General features: G+C 49.8%; 1 protein-coding gene across 1 annotated transcript in view; it reads left to right on the top strand.

The window, feature by feature from the left end:
- Positions 1-19,557, top strand: part of TMEM134 (transmembrane protein 134) — a 93,498-nt gene that overhangs the window by 34,634 nt on the left and 39,307 nt on the right. Inside the window, exon 2 of the mRNA XM_069628966.1 lies at positions 19,258-19,316. Coding sequence (XP_069485067.1) covers positions 19,258-19,316 — 59 coding nt within the window. The remainder of the gene's footprint in view (positions 1-19,257; positions 19,317-19,557) is intronic.

The raw sequence follows: 19,557 nt of genomic DNA on the forward strand, positions 1-19,557 counted from the left end.
GGTTGCATTTTCTGGAAAGTTTCAATGGGAAGGTTATGTGGCCCACGCCGCTGGACACGATTGGTGAACTGCCCTTTTACACTGATGCTGTGGGCTCAGTGGGTTTTGGGGCAGTGTTTGGGTCCCATTTGTGCATGCAGTTTTGGCCAAAAGAATGGTTTGAGTGGGGTCTAACGTGGAATGTCACATTCTTGGAATTATTCCCGATAGTATTGGCGGTTCGGATATTCTCCAGCATGGGGTCTGGCATGGATTCACATGCTCATGGATTCACATGCTCATGAATACTCCCCGTCGTCAGGCTGGGAATACTTGGTAAAGAAAAAATCAGTTTCAGTTTTGTTTCTGAACTGTCTTTCTACTAGTAACCAATCACCGGTCTCTGGGTCATACTGCCCCCAGCCAATGACTGCCCTCTACCTAAGCCCCTCCTCTGGCAGCCATCTTCAGATTTTTACTGCACGTTCAAGTGTTTTCGAAGAGTTTACTCTTAAATTTTCGGTCGATCGAGCCTCAAGCTCCACCGACTTCACTTCCGATTAACGGGGACCCGTTTTCGGAATTTTCTACGCCCCTCAAGGGCATCTTTTCGTTGTGTTTTCCACTTCTCTGAGGATTCCAGAAGATCTTTGAGGCCTACCCTGCGTGGACATGGCCTAGTACAAGGGAAGCGTGACACCTGTTGGATCCAAGCTGTTCAGGAGCTGCCCTGGATGCGGACTTCAGAACGTCTTTAAGGAGGATGAGCACTCTCGGTGCCTCTACTGCCTTCACGACGACAAATCGCACATGGAGAAGGACTGTGCGTTTTGTAAGAAAATGTCCAAACGGACAATGAAGGATCGCCGTATTCGACTCACCAACTGGCTGGAGGGGAAGAGCCCAGCAGCAGGTGAGAAGAGGAAGAAATCCGAGCAGTCTTCTAAGACCTTTGAGGGCGCTCCGATTACTGGTCCCAACAACAGGCAAAGCACTGCGAGTCCGCAGGCACCGAGAGCGCCGATCGGTCGGGCTCCTCGGCTGCCAGGCAGGGCGCACTATCACCGACGCCATCAACCACGAGCCAACGCTCTGGCTCGGTGAAGAGGAAGTCGGAGAACCCGGGTAAGCTTCGGGAGACGCCCCGCTCGATCCCGACGGAGACAGCTGAGGGGGAGCGAGGCGGTGACCCTCCCCCCAAGGTGAAGGCCACAGGCATGCCCAAGGTCGTGAAGGCCCTGATTCGCTTGGCTAAGGCTTCGATTGAGGGTGTTGTGGCGGGCCTGGCAAAACCTACGGAGGCGACTTCAGGGCTAGAGTTTCCCTGCCACCCAGGAGGGAATCGTTTTTTCTGCCTATCGAGAAGATCCCCGTGACACCCCAGCAGGAGAAAGAGGGGGGGAGCACGGTAGCCATAACGGACACGGATACCACCTCTGAGGATGAGTTGGCGAGCATCCAAAGGATCCTGGAAAAGAAGAGGAATCCAGGGCCCACAGGAAGGATCCTGACGAGGCCGACGAGGAGAGCAACGGGGGGGCAGACGAGAAAGATAGGGCTGCGGAGGACCCTGCGCCCCAACCGTCAGTCCCATTGCAGCCGGTACCCGTACCTCAGGACAATTCAGGAGCTATCTTGATGGCTATACAGACCCTGTGCGCGGAGACAAGGACAAGGATGCCCGTACCCACCACTGATGACCCAGCGGGGCCTGGTCCGTCGGGAAGCCCACCCAGCAAGCGGAGACAAGTCCACCCTCCCCCCCTTTCAGCTTTCACCCCCATCCCCTCCTCCGAGGGATGAGACGGGAATGGAGACAGCAACGATGGGGACGGACGACGGTGGTGATGGCGGAATGGACCTCCCCTCACCACCTCCTTGGGCCCCCCCTGATGAAATTGGCTCCTTCCACGCCATGATCGCCAGGGCATCTGAGCTCTTCCAGCTCTGCCCCGAAGAACAGAAGAAGGAAGGTTTCCTCTACCAACGGCGTGAGGCCAAGAGGAAGGCTGTCCTCTCAATCCCGTTTCTGGATGACATCTGGGACGAGGGGCTGGCGCTCCTGAAGAACCCGTCCACGGCTCCTGCTAGGAGAGACGGGTACGAAAAGAAGTACCAGGTCCCGGACTCCGCCCCTATGTGTCTCAGGGCACAGCCGTCCCCGGATTTGATGGTCTCTGCGGCGGCCAAGAAGAAAGCGGTGGGGGCGACGGCGTCAACTTCAACATCCTCACCGGACAGGAAGAAGCTGGATGCCATGGGACGATGGGTCATCTCGTCGACGATGATTGAAGCGGCCAACGCCCTCGCGATCGTGGCACGCTACGACAGGGAGCTGTGGTTCAAGATCTCTCCCCTGCTGGACTTCCTCCCAGACGACAAGAGAGCTGAGGCCCTGGAAATCCTACAGGAAGGCGAGGTGGCCTCGGGCCACGCCTTTACAGTGGCCACAGACATCGCCGACACCTGGCTTTCGTCGGATGGGCAACAGCGTTTGCCTTCGCCGGTGCGGTTGGCTCAAGGCCACCGACTTCCGTCCGGACGTGCAGACCAGGGTACTGGACATGCCCTTCGACGGGAACAACCTGTTTGGCAAGACAGTGGACTGCAGGCCATCCAGGTGGACACCGGAACGGCTCGGGCCTTGGGTGTTCTTCAACAGCGACGGCCGTCCTTTCGGAGCTCCGGAGGCAAGCAAGATGCCTCCAAAGGATTCCACGGCGGTTCCTCGTCGTACCGCCAAGCGGCCCGCTCCTCGTCGCAGGAGGCCTACAGAGGACGCGGCAAGACAGGAGGATCCCGTCGTTGTCGCCAAGGAAGCCAAGACAGCAAGGCTGTGGTGAAACAGGACTGAACCCGCCATGGCGTCTGGCCCCCACCAGAGCACCCCGGTGGGAGGCCGGCTGGTGAAATTAATCAGCGTGTGGGAGTCCATCTCCACCGACCATTGGGTGCTGGATGCCCTGGCCAGCGGGCACACCCTGGAATTCCGAAAGAGGTGTCCCCATATTCCACCCGTGGCCAAGAAGGAAAACCACGCTGCACAACTACTTCTAGAGGTACGAGCGATGTTAAGAAAGGGAGCCATAGAACTTGTCCCAAAGAGGCTCCGGGGTGTACTCGCGGTACTTCCTCGTCCGGAAGAAGACCGGCAGGTGGCGACCCATCCTGGACCTTTGTCGTCTAAACAATTACATCAAGTCCCAGAAGTTCCGGATGGTCACCCTCCAGCGCATGCTGGGACAGCTGGAGGAAGGCGACTTCCTATCGTCACTGGACTTGGAGGATGCCTACTCCCACATCCCCATCCTGCAAGGACATCGAAAATTCCTACGATTTGTGGTCCAGGGTCGACACTATCAGTTCAAGGCCCTTCCCTTCGTATTGAAGTCGGTGCCCAAGGTGTTCACCAAGTGCCTAGCACCAGTGGTGGCACGGCTGCGCCTGCAGGGGATCCACGTCTACCCCTACCTGGACGATTGGCTCATCCAAGCAAAGTCCAGAGAACTCGCTGTCGATCACACACTGAAAACCGTCCAACTTCTCACGGATCTGGGATTCTCGATCAACTTCGCGAAATCCCACTTGGTACCGTTGCAAGTCGCCCTGTTCCTGGGAGCCAGACTCGACACAGTGGCGTGATTGGCTTCGCCGTCGGAGGAAAGGACGAAGGCTATCCTGGGCTAGGTACAGCAGCTGTTGACCATGGACGTGGCCAGGGTGAGGTCCATCAAGTCCCTACTCGGCATGATGTCCTCGTGCATCTACCTCGTGCACCTATGCAGGCTTCGGATGCGACACCCACAGGAGTTCCTCGACGCCCGTTGGATGCACACTGCGGGCAGCTTCGAAATCAGGATCTCGCTCAACGAGACTTTCCGCCAAGCGATCCGGTGGTGGGGCACCCGCGCGCACCTAGTGGCGGGCATGGACTTCCAGACCCCAGCACATCAGGAAACTGTGACGACGTACGCCTCCCTGGAGGGATGGGGAGCATCTCTGGCGATCTCCACGCAAGAGGCATTTGGCTCACAGAGGAGAGGTCACTACACATCAATGTCCTGGAGATCCGAGCCGTGTTCTGGGCCCTCAGTTCATTCCTCCAGGCCCTCAAGGGCAAAGTGTTAAGGATCTTCACCGACAACACCACCACAATGTTCTACATCCGGAAGCAGGGGGGCACCAGATCCCCAGCCCTATCCAAGGAGGCGCAGGATCTGTGGCACTGGGTCATCGCCCAAGGGATGTTCCTGGTACCCTTCCATCTGGCAGGAATAAAGAACACCATCGCCGACTCGCTCAGCAGGGAGCTGCGCTCGTGCCACAAGTGGGAACTTCGGCAGGATCAGGTGGATCTCCTATTGTCATGATCTCTGCTTCCAAAAGATCAGGACTTGCCCGACTCCCTTGGAAGCAGACCCATAACCCCGGTTCCGAGTGCCAGCCAGTCCCAATTGGGACCTTTTGGACCCTGTCCTGGCGCCAGTGGCACCAGGCTCATAAAGATGCCCAGTCCCAGCGCTGGAAGCGCCGGGCTCATAATGCTTGGGTGGACTTAACTGGAGCAGACCATGCTGCTTACTTACCTGCCAGTTGAACCCCTGATCCTCTTCTGTTTGGGACTACTTTTCCTGTTGGGTGGGGCAGGAGCCACTCCCTAGGTTCAGAACACTGGAACTCTTCTGGAAAGCAGGAACTCTTTTCTTACCTAGGCGTGGCTGTGGAAGGAGACACCTAAGCACTACAGGAGGCTATTTAAACCACACCCGATGGATGAATCTTGCTTTGCGTTATTCTGCATTCTCTGCAGCAGAACGCTCATCGTGTCTTCTGCTTCTGATCCTGGGCCTAAGGGAACAAAGGCTTACCATCCTGGAATCCAGTCTTCAGCAGCACCTGTAAAGACAAAGAAAGAACAGGTTAGCACTACGGTCTTCAGTGGCAGCGCATCTCTTACCTGGTCCATCGGCTGTCACCAACGCCTCGCGCTGCTTTCCGGCATCTGAAAGACAAAGGCTTACCTACTCTTCGCATGCTCCGGAGGTCTTCGCACTGCATTCCGGCATCTGAAAGACAAAAGCTTACCAGCTCTTCGCACGCTCCGGAGGCCTTCGGCGCTGCATGCCGCATCTGAAAGACAAAAGAAGGTGCGTTTAAAGACATTGGGCAACTTTATTACTCGCGTGCCATTACTCCTTCCCACGCCGAACCCAGTGGGTATTCCAGCACCCTTCAGCTTCTCTAAAGCTCCAAACTTGTACCTGCAAGATAAAAGGGACAGTTAGTGTGCATCGTGAAGCAGGCTACAAGCGCTTACTTACGTGCTTCCAGGCGCTTCTATTCCTCATGCGGGTTCGATCCTCAACTCTCATCAGCCCGCCATCCGCCATCGCCGGAACCCTGCAAAACAAGAGATATCATTACAAAAGACTTTTAAGACATTTGAAGTGCCCAGAACTTACCGTTCGTGCAGTTAACGACGGACAGCAGTCCTCTGAGGTCAAGAGGCCTGCACCCTTACCCAGTGAAGAAACTGGTTACGGCACCCTGCCCCGAGGCAGATGGAGAGCTCGGCGTTCACTTACCTAAGACATCTTACTCTTCGAGTCAGACATACAGTGCACAGAGGTCCAGCCCAAAGAGCCAACCGTGTGTTACACATCACCTTTGAAGATACGGCATTCACCCAGTCAAGACCGGCGCCTCTGCGGGAATCAGGTGAGCGTTACAGAACGCAAAGCCTACCGCAAAACTCCCACCCAGGCGCTATGGAAACCTCGGATACCGACCAGCTAGCCCAGTTACTTGGGGAACTATGAGCAGAAGTGCATGCAGCCCGTCAGGAAACGAATGCTCTAAGAAGGGAACTGATTATTTCCAAGGAGCGAACAGACAATCTCGCTAGACAATTGCTACAGTCACAAGCCGGACAAACTCCGTTACCCGCATCAGGGGCAAATCTTCCTTCAACATCCTCTACGAACCCAGTGCAGATCAACCTACCTGGGAATGTACCTCTGGCTCCGCCCGAACGATTTTCTGGTGACCCAAAGAGGTTTGCAGTATTTATTAATCAGTGCCGGTTGCACTTCTTATGCCGGCCAGCAGCCTTTCCAACTGATCAAGCTAAGGTAGCTTTCGTGCTTTCGTACCTTAGTGGCAATGGGGCAGACTGGTCGATCCCTCTAGTTAATGAAGATGATCCGGTTCTCCATGATTTTCAAGCTTTTCAGCTCAGTATGGAAAAACTGTTTGCAAGACATTCACAGGGGCATGCCTTGGACAATGAGCTCCTTTCATTGCGACAGGGTAATCAAGACCTTTTGGCTTATATTGCGTCTTTCAACAGACTGATAGTGGAAACTCGATGGCCTGAGGACAAAAGGATTACACTGTTTTATAGAGGTCTACGTGGAGAGCTCAAAGATGTGTTAGCTCAAGTAGTGAATCCCCCGCAAGACTGTTCGGACTATATTGACTTAGTCGTTCAAATTGACCACAGACTGCAGAACAGGAAGGCCGATCGTTCCAAGTTTGATGCTCGAGTATTTTCCAAACCACCAACTCCTACCAAAGGAGTAGACTCCGGGGAACCCATGCAAATAGGGGGCCTGAAAGGACCACTAACACAAAAGGAGCGGGAAAGGAGAAAACAGCTGCAATTATGCCTCTATTGCGGAAACTCGGGGCACTTTCTTCGAGACTGTCCGGTGAAACCAGCCAAGAAGGCAGTAGGAGCTGCAGTTACCAGGGTCACAAACTCTGAGCAGGGAAAAGACCTCGCCCGACAAGAATAGAGGTCCTCTTGCCGAGCGTTAAAACCAGTTCCGTGACCTCGCATTTCGTGATACCTATGGTCCTCATTAGCCCTGAACATCCGGATCGATTACATGCGATTGAAGCTTACGTCGACAGCGGTGCCATCGGCAATTATGTGGATCATGAAATGGTTTTGAGGATGAATCTGACTCTTTGTCCAAAGGCTGTAAAGGACGTCATTACTACGGTGGATGGTACGGAGATAGCCTCCGGACCAGTAACGCATACCACCCAAGAAGTGACGCTAGTAAGTCAAGATGGACACCATGAGAAGATCGTGTTCGATGTGATCAAGGCCCCTCAGTTCCAGATTATTCTAGGAATTCCTTGGTTAGAGAAGCACAATCCTCAGATCGATTGGCGAGCAAGAACGGTTCAGTTTCCAGAATGTGTCTCTACTTGTCACCCTCGACCTGGTGTTGCACTGGCAGCAATTTCCTCGGAGGCTCCCCAGTTACCTCCTGAATACCTAGAATTCCAAGATGTTTTCCGGAAGGATCAGGCTAACTCTCTACCTCCTCATAGGTCTTATGACTGCCAGATAGACCTGATACCTGGATCTACTCCTCCTTGTAGTAGAATTTATGCCCTCACCGAGCCTGAGAATCTTCACCTCCGACAATACCTGGATCAATACCTAGCTAATGGGTTTATTCGTCCTTCCAAGTCCCCTGCTTCCTCAGCTTTGTTCTTCGTTCCAAAAAAAGAAGGGGACCTTAGAACTTGTATAGATTATCGCGCCCTGAACCAGATCACCGTTAAGAATAGATATCCGTTACCTTTGATCCCTGAACTCCTGGACCAAGTCAGAAAAGCATGCAAATATACAAAGCTGGATCTTAGAGGAGCCTACCGCTTGGTACGAGTAAAAGAGGGCGATGAATGGAAGACGGCCTTCCGCACCAAGTATGGGCTATTTGAATATCAGGTCATGCCCTTCGGACTTTGCAATGCCCCGGCCGCCTTTCAATATTTTATGAACGATGTCCTCAGAGAGCTCATAGATGTGTGTGTTGTTTACATTGACGACATCCTCGTTTATTCTTCATCGGAAACTGAACATCGGAAACACGTGAAAATGGTCCTCGAGAGATTGCGTCAACACAAACTTTTCGCTAAGTTGGAAAAATGTGTTTTCAACGTGACTGAAGTTGAATTCTTGGGATTCATATCACCTAGCGGAGTGCGTATGGATTCAAAGAAGGTCGATGCAATTCTCAAATGGCCATCGCCATCCTCCGTAAAAGGTGTTCAAAGCATGTTAGGCTTCGCTAACTTTTACCGCAGGTTTATCCCCGAATTCTCTCGAATAGTCCAGCCCATCACCGCCTTGTTAAAGAAAAACAAACGTTTTGAATGGTCTACCGAGGCGGAACAAGCTTTCCAGAATTTGAAGACTAGATTTATCTCTGCACCGATCTTAAAACATCCTCGCCCAGAACTCCCCTACATCGTTGAAACTGATGCTTCGAGCCTTGCCATGGGGGCAGTTCTATCACAAAAGGACCCAGTAACCAATCAGTTGCATCCCGTGGCATTTTGGTCCCGCAAATTCTCGCCTCCTGAAATCAATTACACTATTACTGATAAGGAACTTCTAGCTATCAAGTCCGCCTTTAAGGCTTGGCGGCATTATCTTCTGGGGGCCCGACACACCGTTACTGTGATTACAGATCACCGAAACCTGCAATATTTGAAAACCGCAAAAGCTCAATCCTCTAGGCAACTCCGTTGGGCACTATTCTCTGCCGAGTTTGACTTCATAATTACCTATCGACCTGGTACAAAAAACGGTAAAGCTGATGCCCTTTCTCGGATGGGAGTGGAAGAACATTTGATCAATCCTAAACCTGTACCTATCATTCCCGAACAAAGAATTCTAGGTGTAATCGCCACACAATCCATAGAGGAAATTAAGGATAAAGCCAGGCTACTGGTAACTCCAGCAGACATACAGAATTGGCATCTGCAGGGAAAGGACTTTACGGTGAAGGACAACCTATTATATTTCCAAGAACGGTTATACCTGCCCAGCACAGATTTACAGAAGAAGGTAATCTCTTGTTATCACGATTCTTTAATGGAAGGACATCCCGGTATGACCAAGACCTCGGAAAAGATCAAGCGCTACTTCTGGTGGCCGTCTTGGAAAAAAGATATCGGAGACTTTATAATGTCCTGTGGAGTATGCGCCCAAACCAAGAGTCAAAAGGAAAAACCAGCCGGCCTCTTACGCCCTATTGACATCCCGCCTCGCCCTTGGCATACGCTTTCTATGGACTTCATCACCGATCTACCTCCATGCTCCGGATACAATACGATCCTAGTAATCGTGGACCTATTCTCCAAGATGGCGCATTTCATTCCACTCAAAGGCTTACCAACAGCAGCAACTCTGGCCCGAGAATTTCTCGAAAACATCGTCCGACTGCACGGTTTTCCTTCAGTTCTAATTTCGGATCGAGGTAGTCAATTTATTTCTCATTTTTGGCGAAGTTGCTGTCGGTCGGCTCAAATTGATGTGAGACTTTCGACCAGCCACCACCCTCAAACCGACGGACAAACCGAGAGGACCAATCAAACTCTGGAACAGTATTTGCGCTGCATGCTACAACAAACTGAAAAAACTTGGAAAGATATCCTTTGGATAGCCGAATATGCCTACAATAACTCTGTCCACTCGGGAACTAGGAAGACCCCGTTTTTTCTTTTATACGGTAGTCACCCTCGAACCTCGGAGTTGGATCCACTCCAAGATCTTGGAACACCAGCAGTAGACCACCTGCATTCTACAATCACCCAAGCCTTTAAGGAAGCCGTTTCTCACCTTCAAAGGGCTAAAGAACAATACAAGAAAGGAGCAGACCAACATCGGAAGGAAGCCCCCCAATATCAAGTAGGAGATCAAGTCTGGTTATCCACCAAATATCTACCTCTAAAAGGACCACGCACATTCAACCCAAGATACCTTGGTCCCTATTCCATCACTACCATAGTAAATCCAGTAGCGGTCAAGTTGGACTTGCCCCCTCACATGAAGATACATCCGGTCTTCCACGTCTCTCTATTAAAACCCGTGCAACCTCAAACCCGACTAACTACATCTCCAAAACCTATTCTAGTTGATGGAGAACTCGAGTTTGAAGTCAAAAGCATCCTGGATTCCAAGATCTCCAAATCTAAACTATTTTACCTGATTGACTGGAAAGGCTACGGTCCCCAAGAAAGATCCTGGGAACCTGCAGAATATGTCCACGCGCCTCGTCTAAACAAAAGATTTCATCGAACATTTCCTAACAAGCCCAAACCCCCGGAGAAGCCCGGTTTGGGAGGGGCCTTGAGGGGGGGTGCTGTCATGATCTCTGCTTCCAAAAGATCAGGACTTGCCCGACTCCCTTGGAAGCAGACCCATAACCCCGGTTCCGAGTGCCAGCCAGTCCCAATTGGGACCTTTTGGACCCTGTCCTGGCGCCAGTGGCACCAGGCTCATAAAGATGCCCAGTCCCAGCGCTGGAAGCGCCGGGCTCATAATGCTTGGGTGGACTTACCTGCAGCAGACCATGCTGCTTACTTACCTGCCAGTTGAACCCCTGATCCTCTTCTGTTTGGGACTACTTTTCCTGTTGGGTGGGGCAGGAGCCACTCCCTAGGTTCAGAACACTGGAACTCTTCTGGAAAGCAGGAACTCTTTTCTTACCTAGGCGTGGCTGTGGAAGGAGACACCTAAGCACTACAGGAGGCTATTTAAACCACACTCGATGGATGAATCTTGCTTTGCGTTATTCTGCATCCTCTGCAGCAGAACGCTCATCGTGTCTTCTGCTTCTGATCCTGGGCCTAAGGGAACAAAGGCTTACCATCCTGGAATCCAGTCTTCAGCAGCACCTGTAAAGACAAAGAAAGAACAGGTTAGCACTACGGTCTTCAGTGGCAGCGCATCTCTTACCTGGTCCATCGGCTGTCACCAACGCCTCGCACTGCATTCCGGCATCTGAAAGACAAAAGCTTACCAGCTCTTCGCACGCTCCGGAGGCCTTCGGCGCTGCATCCCGCATCTGAAAGACAAAAGAAGGTGCGTTTAAAGACATTGGGCAACTTTATTACTCACGTGCCATTACTCCTTCCCACGCCGAATCCAGTGGGTATTCCAGCACCCTTCAGCTTCTCTAAAGCTCCGAACTTGTACCTGCAAGATAAAAGGGACAGTTAGTGCGCATCGTGAAGCAGGCTACAAGCGCTTACTTACGTGCTTCCAGGCGCTTCTATTCCTCACGCGGGTTCGATCCTCAACTCTCATCAGCCCGCCATCCGCCATCGCCGGAACCCTGCAAAACAAGAGATATCATTACAAAAGACTTTAAGACATTTGAAGTGCCCAGAACTTACCATTCGTGCAGTTAACGACGGACAGCAGTCCTCTGAGGTCAAGAGGCCTGCACCCTTACCCAGTGAAGAAACTGGTTACGGCACCCTGCCCCGAGGCAGATGGAGAGCTCGGCGTTCACTTACCTAAGACATCTTACTCTTCTAGTCAGACATACAGTGCACAGAGGTCCAGCCCAAAGAGCCAACCGTGTGTTACACATCACCTTTGAAGATACGGCATTCACCCAGTCAAGACCGGCGCCTCTGCGGGAATCAGGTGAGCGTTACACCTATTCCGACGATGGGGCAATCCCCAGACCGACCTATTCGCGACTGCAATGAACACCAAGTGCCAGAGGTTCGCCAGCAGGTTTCCCCAGCTAGGGAGTATGGGCGATGCCTTCTCATTCCCCTGGGACGGTCTGTTCCTGTATGCGTTCCCCCTCCCGTTGCCATTGCTGCTGCAACTCATCAGTCAACTCAGACAGTCCCGGTGAAGGATGATCCTCGTTGCACCAGCATGGCCGAGGCAGATCTGGTTCCCGGACCTTCTGGACATGTCAGCGTCCCCTCCGGTCAAACTTCCGATGGACGTGGATCTTCACGACCCAGGATCGCTGAACCTGCAGGCCTGGCTCCTGCAGCACTAGAGTTCGGAGGATATGATATCCCAACGGACTGCAAGGAAGTGCTTGCAAAGGCCAGGGCGTCAGTGCTATGGACACAAATGGAAGAGGTTCACTCTGGTGCCGTGCACGGAAGATTAACCCTTTGCGGATTATGGCCCCCTCAAGTGCTACCGTGCTTACTATCGCTGGCCAAGGCGAGGCCAGCAGATGCCTCCATCAAGATCCATCTGGCGGCTATCTCCCACTACACCAGAACTCCGGGGCGGTCCTCTCTGTGGTCTCATCGCCTGGTGAAGGAGTTCATGAAAGGACTGTTCCGATCGTTCCCGCCTTTGAAGGCTCCGGCCCCGGCGTGGGAGCTCAACGTGATGCTGACCAGGCTCATGTGGCCACCATTCGAGCCTCTGCATTCGGCACCATTGAAGTTCCTGTCGTAGAAGACAGCGTTTCTTGTGGCCATCACCTCCGCATGACGAGTGGGAGAGATCCAGGCCCTCTCCTGTAAACCTCCATACCTGACCATTCGACCAGAGCGATCGCTGCTACCACAGCGTTCTTGTTTGGTGTGCCCCTACTGGACATCTGCTGGGCTGCTGCGTGGAGGTCGACGCACACCTTCACGAGATTCTACTGCATCGACAGGGATTCCAGGGAGGAGTCTAGAGTCGGCCAGGCAGTGCGGCACAACCTGTTTGCTTGATGGTGAGCCTGGTGAGGAGGTAAGAGATGCTTAATGTTGAGCCTTGCCACCTCCTGTGGTTGTGCATGTGTGTACTGCTATGTATTCTTGTATTCATGAGCATGTGAATCCATGCCAGACCCCATGCTGGAGAAGGAACAAGTTACTTACCTGTAACTGTTGTTCTCCAGCATGGGTCTGGCATGGATTCACATGCAAACCCTCCCTCCTACCCCTCTGCAGCTCTTCTTTTGGTCCTACTACCACTTTACGTGCTACCAAATCTGAAGATGGCTGCCACAGGAGGGGCTTAGGTAGAGGGCAGTCATTGGCTGGGGGCAGTATGACCCAGAGACCAGTGATTGGTTACTAATAGAAAGACAGTTCAGAAACTAAACTGAAACTGATTTTTTCTTTATCGAGGATTCCCAGCCTGACGACGGGGACTATTCATGAGCATGTGAATCCATGAGCATGTGAATCCATGCCAGACCCATGCTGGAGAACAACAGTTCTAACTTTAACAGTTCTACAGTAAGTAACTTGTTCCTTGTCTTTTGGTCTAACAGTATGTCTGTGGTGGAGGTCTTTAACGGGCAAACTACAAAGTGTGAGATGGTCCTCCATTTGTTAAAAAAGCTTATACTGTATTGTTTGCAATATGGGATTATGTTTCGGGCGTGTCATGTGCCAGAGGTCGAAAATAACACTCTGGATGCTTCGTCTTATTTTAAGATGGCGGAGTTCTGTAGGTGGTGTATGGCAGACAAGCAGATGGCTACATTATTGGGGGACCGATGGAGCATTGGAGCCCGTTACTCAAATTCTTAATTGTGTTTTCTGTGCACCGAAAGACGAAGAGAGCATATGAAGCAGCGGTTTGGGCTTACTCGTGTTTTTGCATTTATCATCAGTTGGGGGGGGGAGATCAACAACTGGTATAATGTAGCATTTCATCTACAGCCGTTGAGGGATCAGGACCGGTCGCTGGCATTTGCAAATAAACGGGTTTCGGATATTTCCTTTTTCTCCAGATTACATCGGGGTGTTGGATTTCTCTGCCCATTTAGTGATTTAAAAAAAAGGCATTTCAAGGTTGGGCGCGGTAGGCCCTCGTTTTATTGGATTCCCGCAGGCTGATAACCTTAGCCCTCCTGCAGAATATTTTTGGGAGTTTCCCAGTGGTTTGTGAGTGTACGTATGAGGCAGTGTTCTTTTCAGCTGTGCACAGTCTAGAATTTTTCAGTGCATTCAGAGTGAGTGATCTGGTGGCATCATCTAGAACTAATCAGTCGTGGGGTGGGGGGGGGGGCGTTTGAAATGGGCTCACACGCATCTGTTCCCTCAACATGTGAAGTTGTATGGTCCAAATTTACTGACGGAACAGCTCGGTAAGGGGGTGTGGGGTCACACTGTTTGCAGCCCCCGACCAGGCGTGGTGCCCTAGGCTCCTTGTGGAGTGTTTTTTGAATATAAAACCTCGGGCGGATCATCCGAAGTTGCTAATCCATGCGGGGGGGACCCTTAATCCAAATTTACACGGGTGATGCAGAAAGCATGCCAGGTGTTGGGTCTGTCTACCATGGGTTTCACTTCCCACTCCTTTCACATTAGGGCTGCAACTGAGGCGGCGTGTGTTGGATTACCCGGCACAAGCTTCAGCAGATAGGCCGGTGGAAGTCTGAATGGTTCCAATGTTATGTTAGGCCGGGTTTAAGGCCATTGGTGCAGCATTAGGGAAGCTTTGCGCTAACTATGCATTTTTTCTTGCAGGAGTGCAGCCCATACCAAAGGCGGCATGGGTATGTTCCCATTCATTTGTATCAAGATTGGTTGCAAGACTGAAGGACCCAATATGGCAGACCAGCGTGTGAATGATAGACTTTTATGTTACTGGTTGGGAGCTGGGGACCTTTGGCTGCGACTGCTTCATAAAGTTTTGTTGGACGCTCTGTACGGGGGCCAGTTTCCTCGCCCAGAGTTTGTACTGCTGCATGTAGGGGGCAATGACATGTCACTTTGGGGCAGGCAGCATGTTAGGGCAGTTTTCTTACTTGGCGCATCACTTTGGGAGTACGGTTTTAGTGTGATCTGAGATGATCCCGAGGCAGGATTGAGGGAACAGGGTGAACCATGCAGTTATGAACACGTTTATAAAGAAGTTGAACATGTGTTCTCCTATGCTATGCAGCTTTAGGCATGGATTAAGATTCTCCTCCCCAGAGTTTTTCCACAGGGATGGTGTCCATCACTCAGAAGAAGGATTTGATGTTTTAATTCACGATATGCTGGTGGTAATTCACACGTGCCTATAACCTAGCACTGGGGGTGTAGGCTGGCGGACAGAAGCTTGGTCAGCCCTCTGGCACTGTTGATGGGGACCTACACAATGGATTACGAAAATGGTTGGACCATGACCAAAATGTTAAACGAAGATGAACAAATGATTTTGCTACCCGGGTTGCGGGTTGAGGGGTCGAATCTCATCCAAAAGGCCAAACCGATATGGCCGGTCAGGGTGGCCCCTCAGGTTGCCCATTGGGTGGAAATCTAGGCCAGGCTTGGCCGCTGGACTGTCCGGCTGGACATTGAATTCTGCAAGTATAGCTCCAACAGCTAGTAGGCAAAACCGGCAGCTGACGGGTGAGAAGGACTGCAAAGGTCAAGGTCATGGCAGACGATTATGGTTGATGTTAAAGACACGTGGGATCCCCGTCAAAATGTCTGTAATAAAATGCGGCCTGTTTACCTCCAAAAGAGTGCACCCCTATTGGTATTGCCAGTGGAGCTTGTGTACGCTCTTGCTGCTACTAATGGAGATGTCCACTCTTTGGGCAACACCTCCTGACCCCTAAAAACCCTTCCACCCCCATTTTAGTAGTTTATTCATCCCCTTTGTCCAACGCTTCCTACCTCCGGAGCTCACCAAATGCTCCATAAATCCATATTCATTTCATGGAACACAATTCATCTCACGAGTCCCACCTCCCAGTGAAAGAAACATGTTTTCACAGCAGACTTAAATGAAGCTGCTTTGTCTCCTTCCTTCACGTTTATGCCTCTCCATGGCAACAGAACTCCTTGCGGTGGCGTGCAGTAGTTTATAAACGAACAGTACAGGGTACTTCATCCCGTGCACACTGGTGGGCAGCTTTTTCCTATGCGCTCTGGCCTTGGCAGTTAAGGAGAATGAGGTGGGGTGGTGTTGTGCAAGTGGTTATGCCAGGTTTGAAATGTGTCACCTAATCCTGTATTCCTCGACTCTAGAGTGACTTCCCACCTTGGGGTTCAGTTTTCACAATTCATTGTAAGACATACACGCCATGATGTCATTATTCCAGGGCCATTCACAGCTCTACTGAATAATCGCTGGTACGGAGGCTTCGGTGGGCCGTTTTTGTGGCGACTGCGGCCATTGCCTCTTCTTTTTCATTACTGGAACGAGCGCACGGGAAACCTTTATAGAAAACCCGGCTAGACAGTAAATGGGTTGGACCTCCTTTTCAACATAGGAGAGTGTTTGAATTAGAAGGAAAGCAGTTGCTCCACTAGTGAGCGATTAGCAATTCTTGTCTACTCATGTGAATGCAATGGAGTTGTAAGCGGTCTGTCCAGTTAATGATTTCCTCACTGCTTTCTGCGGCAGAGGTATTATTGGAACATTCGTACTGTTTCTCTCATTACGTGGTGTTTTATAGCCGCAGCTGTCATGTGGGGGGTGGGGGGCGGCGGTGCCGGGGGAGGGGGGTTGAGTGTGGTTTTCTACTTCGCAATGCCAGATTGGGTGCTTTACCTAGCAAGCATTGGCAAAGCCATCAGTTTTGGTTTTGGTGTAGGCATGGGATCGACACTGCTGGCAAATGGCGTTAATAACTGGGTATACAAAGGCAGTGCCTGGGAAATGCCTACCCTAAGGTCTATAGAAGAGCAAAACCCTGGGCTTTGCCAATGGCTGATTTTAACAGGAATTCAATGCAAGGAACAGTTGCCAGGATACCCATATTAATTACAAATCAAGTGAAAGCACACTCGGTTAAGACATTTTTATTACACCAGGAGCAGATTTACAACTGTGATTAAGCCAATAACTTTCAGAAGACTGCTTACAAATAGCAATGGCAGCCTTTTAAGAGCACATCGTTTTTTGCTATTGCATAATGGAGGTAGTCCAAAGAGATTGGGGAGGGGGCCGTAGAAGTTAACATGTCCTGGGGTGGGTAAAAAGCCAACCAAGTATGAAGATTTATATTGTAAATTCAGACTTCAGTACATCTATTTTCTCTCATTTCAAAATGTTATCAAATGAATATTGCATACACAACTTAAAAGAAACACAGTTCCGCAAAAGTAAATTCCTTAAAATTCACTCATTGTTGAATTAATAACAAAAAACGTAAATGCAACCATAAGATCCAACAAGACATGATATGTTGATAGTATCACTTAACGTCAAGCTCAACTTCTTGTTGCTCTGTGTAAAGTGATACATCAAAAATGTATATCAATTTGAAGCCAATCTAAAGATTTTTACGATTTCAAATGCCAAATGTATACAAAGCTCACCTAATGTCTTTGCATAAGTCTTGTGCTTTTCACTAGAATGTGCGTCTCCCCTTATGTCATCAATAACTGCCCGTTTTGTGGATGCGAAAGACCAACCTTTGATGGTATAGTCTGCTTCAGTCTATTGTTAAACAAGGTTTTATACTCACTCATCAGAATGTATGGGCTATGTATCTTGAGAATGAATTAATGGCCCTTCTGAAACTTGAACAAGCTTTCCGTCTGTTGGCTCTAAAGGTGTACCAAACCGTTTGTATAATTGGTACCTGTATATCTAGAAAAAACATTTTGTAAAAAGCTGATCAAGTGTAAAAGTCCATTAATAATGAGGACTTTAATCCATGTATAGTCCTTTCATGTGCTATCACGCTATACTCTGCAGTCACTCCCCTCAAGAGATCTCCCTAAAGGGCGTGCAAGAATAATTTTGGAAAAAGACCCCAAACAAAACTGGTGTTTTACTAATATGAGTTTGACCCGGAATCCAGTCCAGGAAAATTTGAAGTAATATAAGACACTATTTTAGTAGTTTATCAACAGCTACAATTTGAGTTAGTAATCGTCTATGTATGTACAACTTATTCTGGTAATTAAGAACCTCAAGTCGGCTACTAATAATGGACAACAATGTGAACCAATGCCTAAAAGCTGCTGGGACGCAGAGTTGTGCCCCTGACACCCCTCTTTTCTTTGCACAATGCCTAAAAGTATGCCGCTTTTTGTCATTCCACCTATGCCCACGTGTAGGTTGGACAACATTAACAACACTAAGACCATCGTTTTCCTGATGTCCACAGAACTCATTCTAGGAAAAACAGAAATGATGTGGGGCGCCATTTTGGAAGTGGTTTTTAAAGATCAGTCTGAATTCGCCATTATCATTGTGTATACAACTCCTCTTAATAAGAGATGACCCTGTTCCAATTAATTATGAAGAGAGAATGTGACTCGATACTGAACGGTGTCCATTTTTTAAAATTCGATATACGCATGCGTATACTTTAGACAAGAGTCGCATGCTATTTACTTAATTTTTATTTGTATTAACTTACATAGTTTGGTGAAGCCACTGTTGACTTTGTAACGGTCACCATTTAACTTGAGTCGGATTAATCCAAGACATTGTTGTGCATTTCAAAAGTATATTGGTGCTCTGGCATATTAACAATTTTACAGGTGAAATGAATGCGGATACAAATAGAGTATTCTTTGTACTGGCGCCCATAATCACACTTAAGAATTTCACACAATTCTCATAATTCGATGTATTAAGTTTGGGGGAATGCAGCCCTCTGTGCCATTTATTGCAGAAGCCAAACGCTCACAGGCTGCGCTCCTCATACCCCCCCTTTTTCTTAGGGTGTTTGCATACCTAGCTTCAGGAAGCAATGGAGCGCTTTACAATCACGGGGGAAGGACACAGTGAGGGAAGTGGGGGTGGGGTGGCGGGGCGCAGGGAGCTAACAGGGTAGGGTGGGCAATTGGCAGCGTCCTCGCTTGCCTTGCCAATTGTTTAGACTTGTAGACAGCACTTACAACTCCACCAAACAGCCACAACTAAAAATGCATCATTCACTGCCATGATCACTGCTATTTATTTGACTTTAGCAAGCTATTGACCGGCAATAATTGTTTTTCCCATTGGACATTTCCATCATATTTATTTATCCCCAGAACTTGCGTTCTGTAAGATCCTGCAAATTTTAAGCACAGCGTTTTTGGTTCATTTTCCTTAAAATAAATCTGCAGAGGTGCCCCTGAAATGGCTGAAACAATGTGTTTTAATCTGACGGGCTTTGTGTATTTTGACCATGCTATATTGCTTCATGTTGTCCATCTTTCATACGAATGACAGTGGCTGAAGAAGAGCAGGGTAGGGGGAGGAGGGGGTCAGGGGGTGAAGGGGGTACTCTAACTATATGTAGTGGTGCATTGAAGAGGCAGTGATTTCGGTCCATGGCTGTGTTCTGTCCATGTGTAGTCGTAGGATTGAGGTAACCGGCTGCCTCTACTACAGGTGATGTAAAGCAGCGCTCCTGATTTACCTCTGAGATGGCTTCGCACCGCATAGTGGCATTTATGCTTCCTACTGAGACATCTAGTTGAAATGAAGGTGGCTCTATGCATGTTCTTACAATCAAGGCCTAGATCCCACATGCTGCTCGGCTTTCTTTAAATGATGATGTGGACATTTGGGTAACTTTGCTTTGTTTTAAATGGCAGAACCTGGAAAATTACGAAGATGGAGTCCACACCCCAAATGGAAAAACGACTGACTTAAGGTGAGAATATAGCCGTCCATGGCAGAGTGGGGTAGGGGGAGAGCGGTGGTCAAGGCCTCATGATGTTTCCAAACCTCCGCTTGTACCAGACCAGTCCATGGATGCCTTTGACTGCAGTGCAACTTTGACCAATCATGGTGTGTTCCTGACACCAGGCAACATTTGTTCAGTCCCATTCTGACATTCACACTGTCCAACCCGTTAAACCCTTCCCTTTAATCCACAGTTCCTGCGAAATGGA

The sequence above is a fragment of the Ambystoma mexicanum genome, chromosome 12, assembly GCF_040938575.1.
Source record: "Ambystoma mexicanum isolate Mex_15411 chromosome 12, UKY_AmexF1_1, whole genome shotgun sequence".
In the NCBI taxonomy this organism is placed as follows: domain Eukaryota; kingdom Metazoa; phylum Chordata; class Amphibia; order Caudata; family Ambystomatidae; genus Ambystoma; species Ambystoma mexicanum.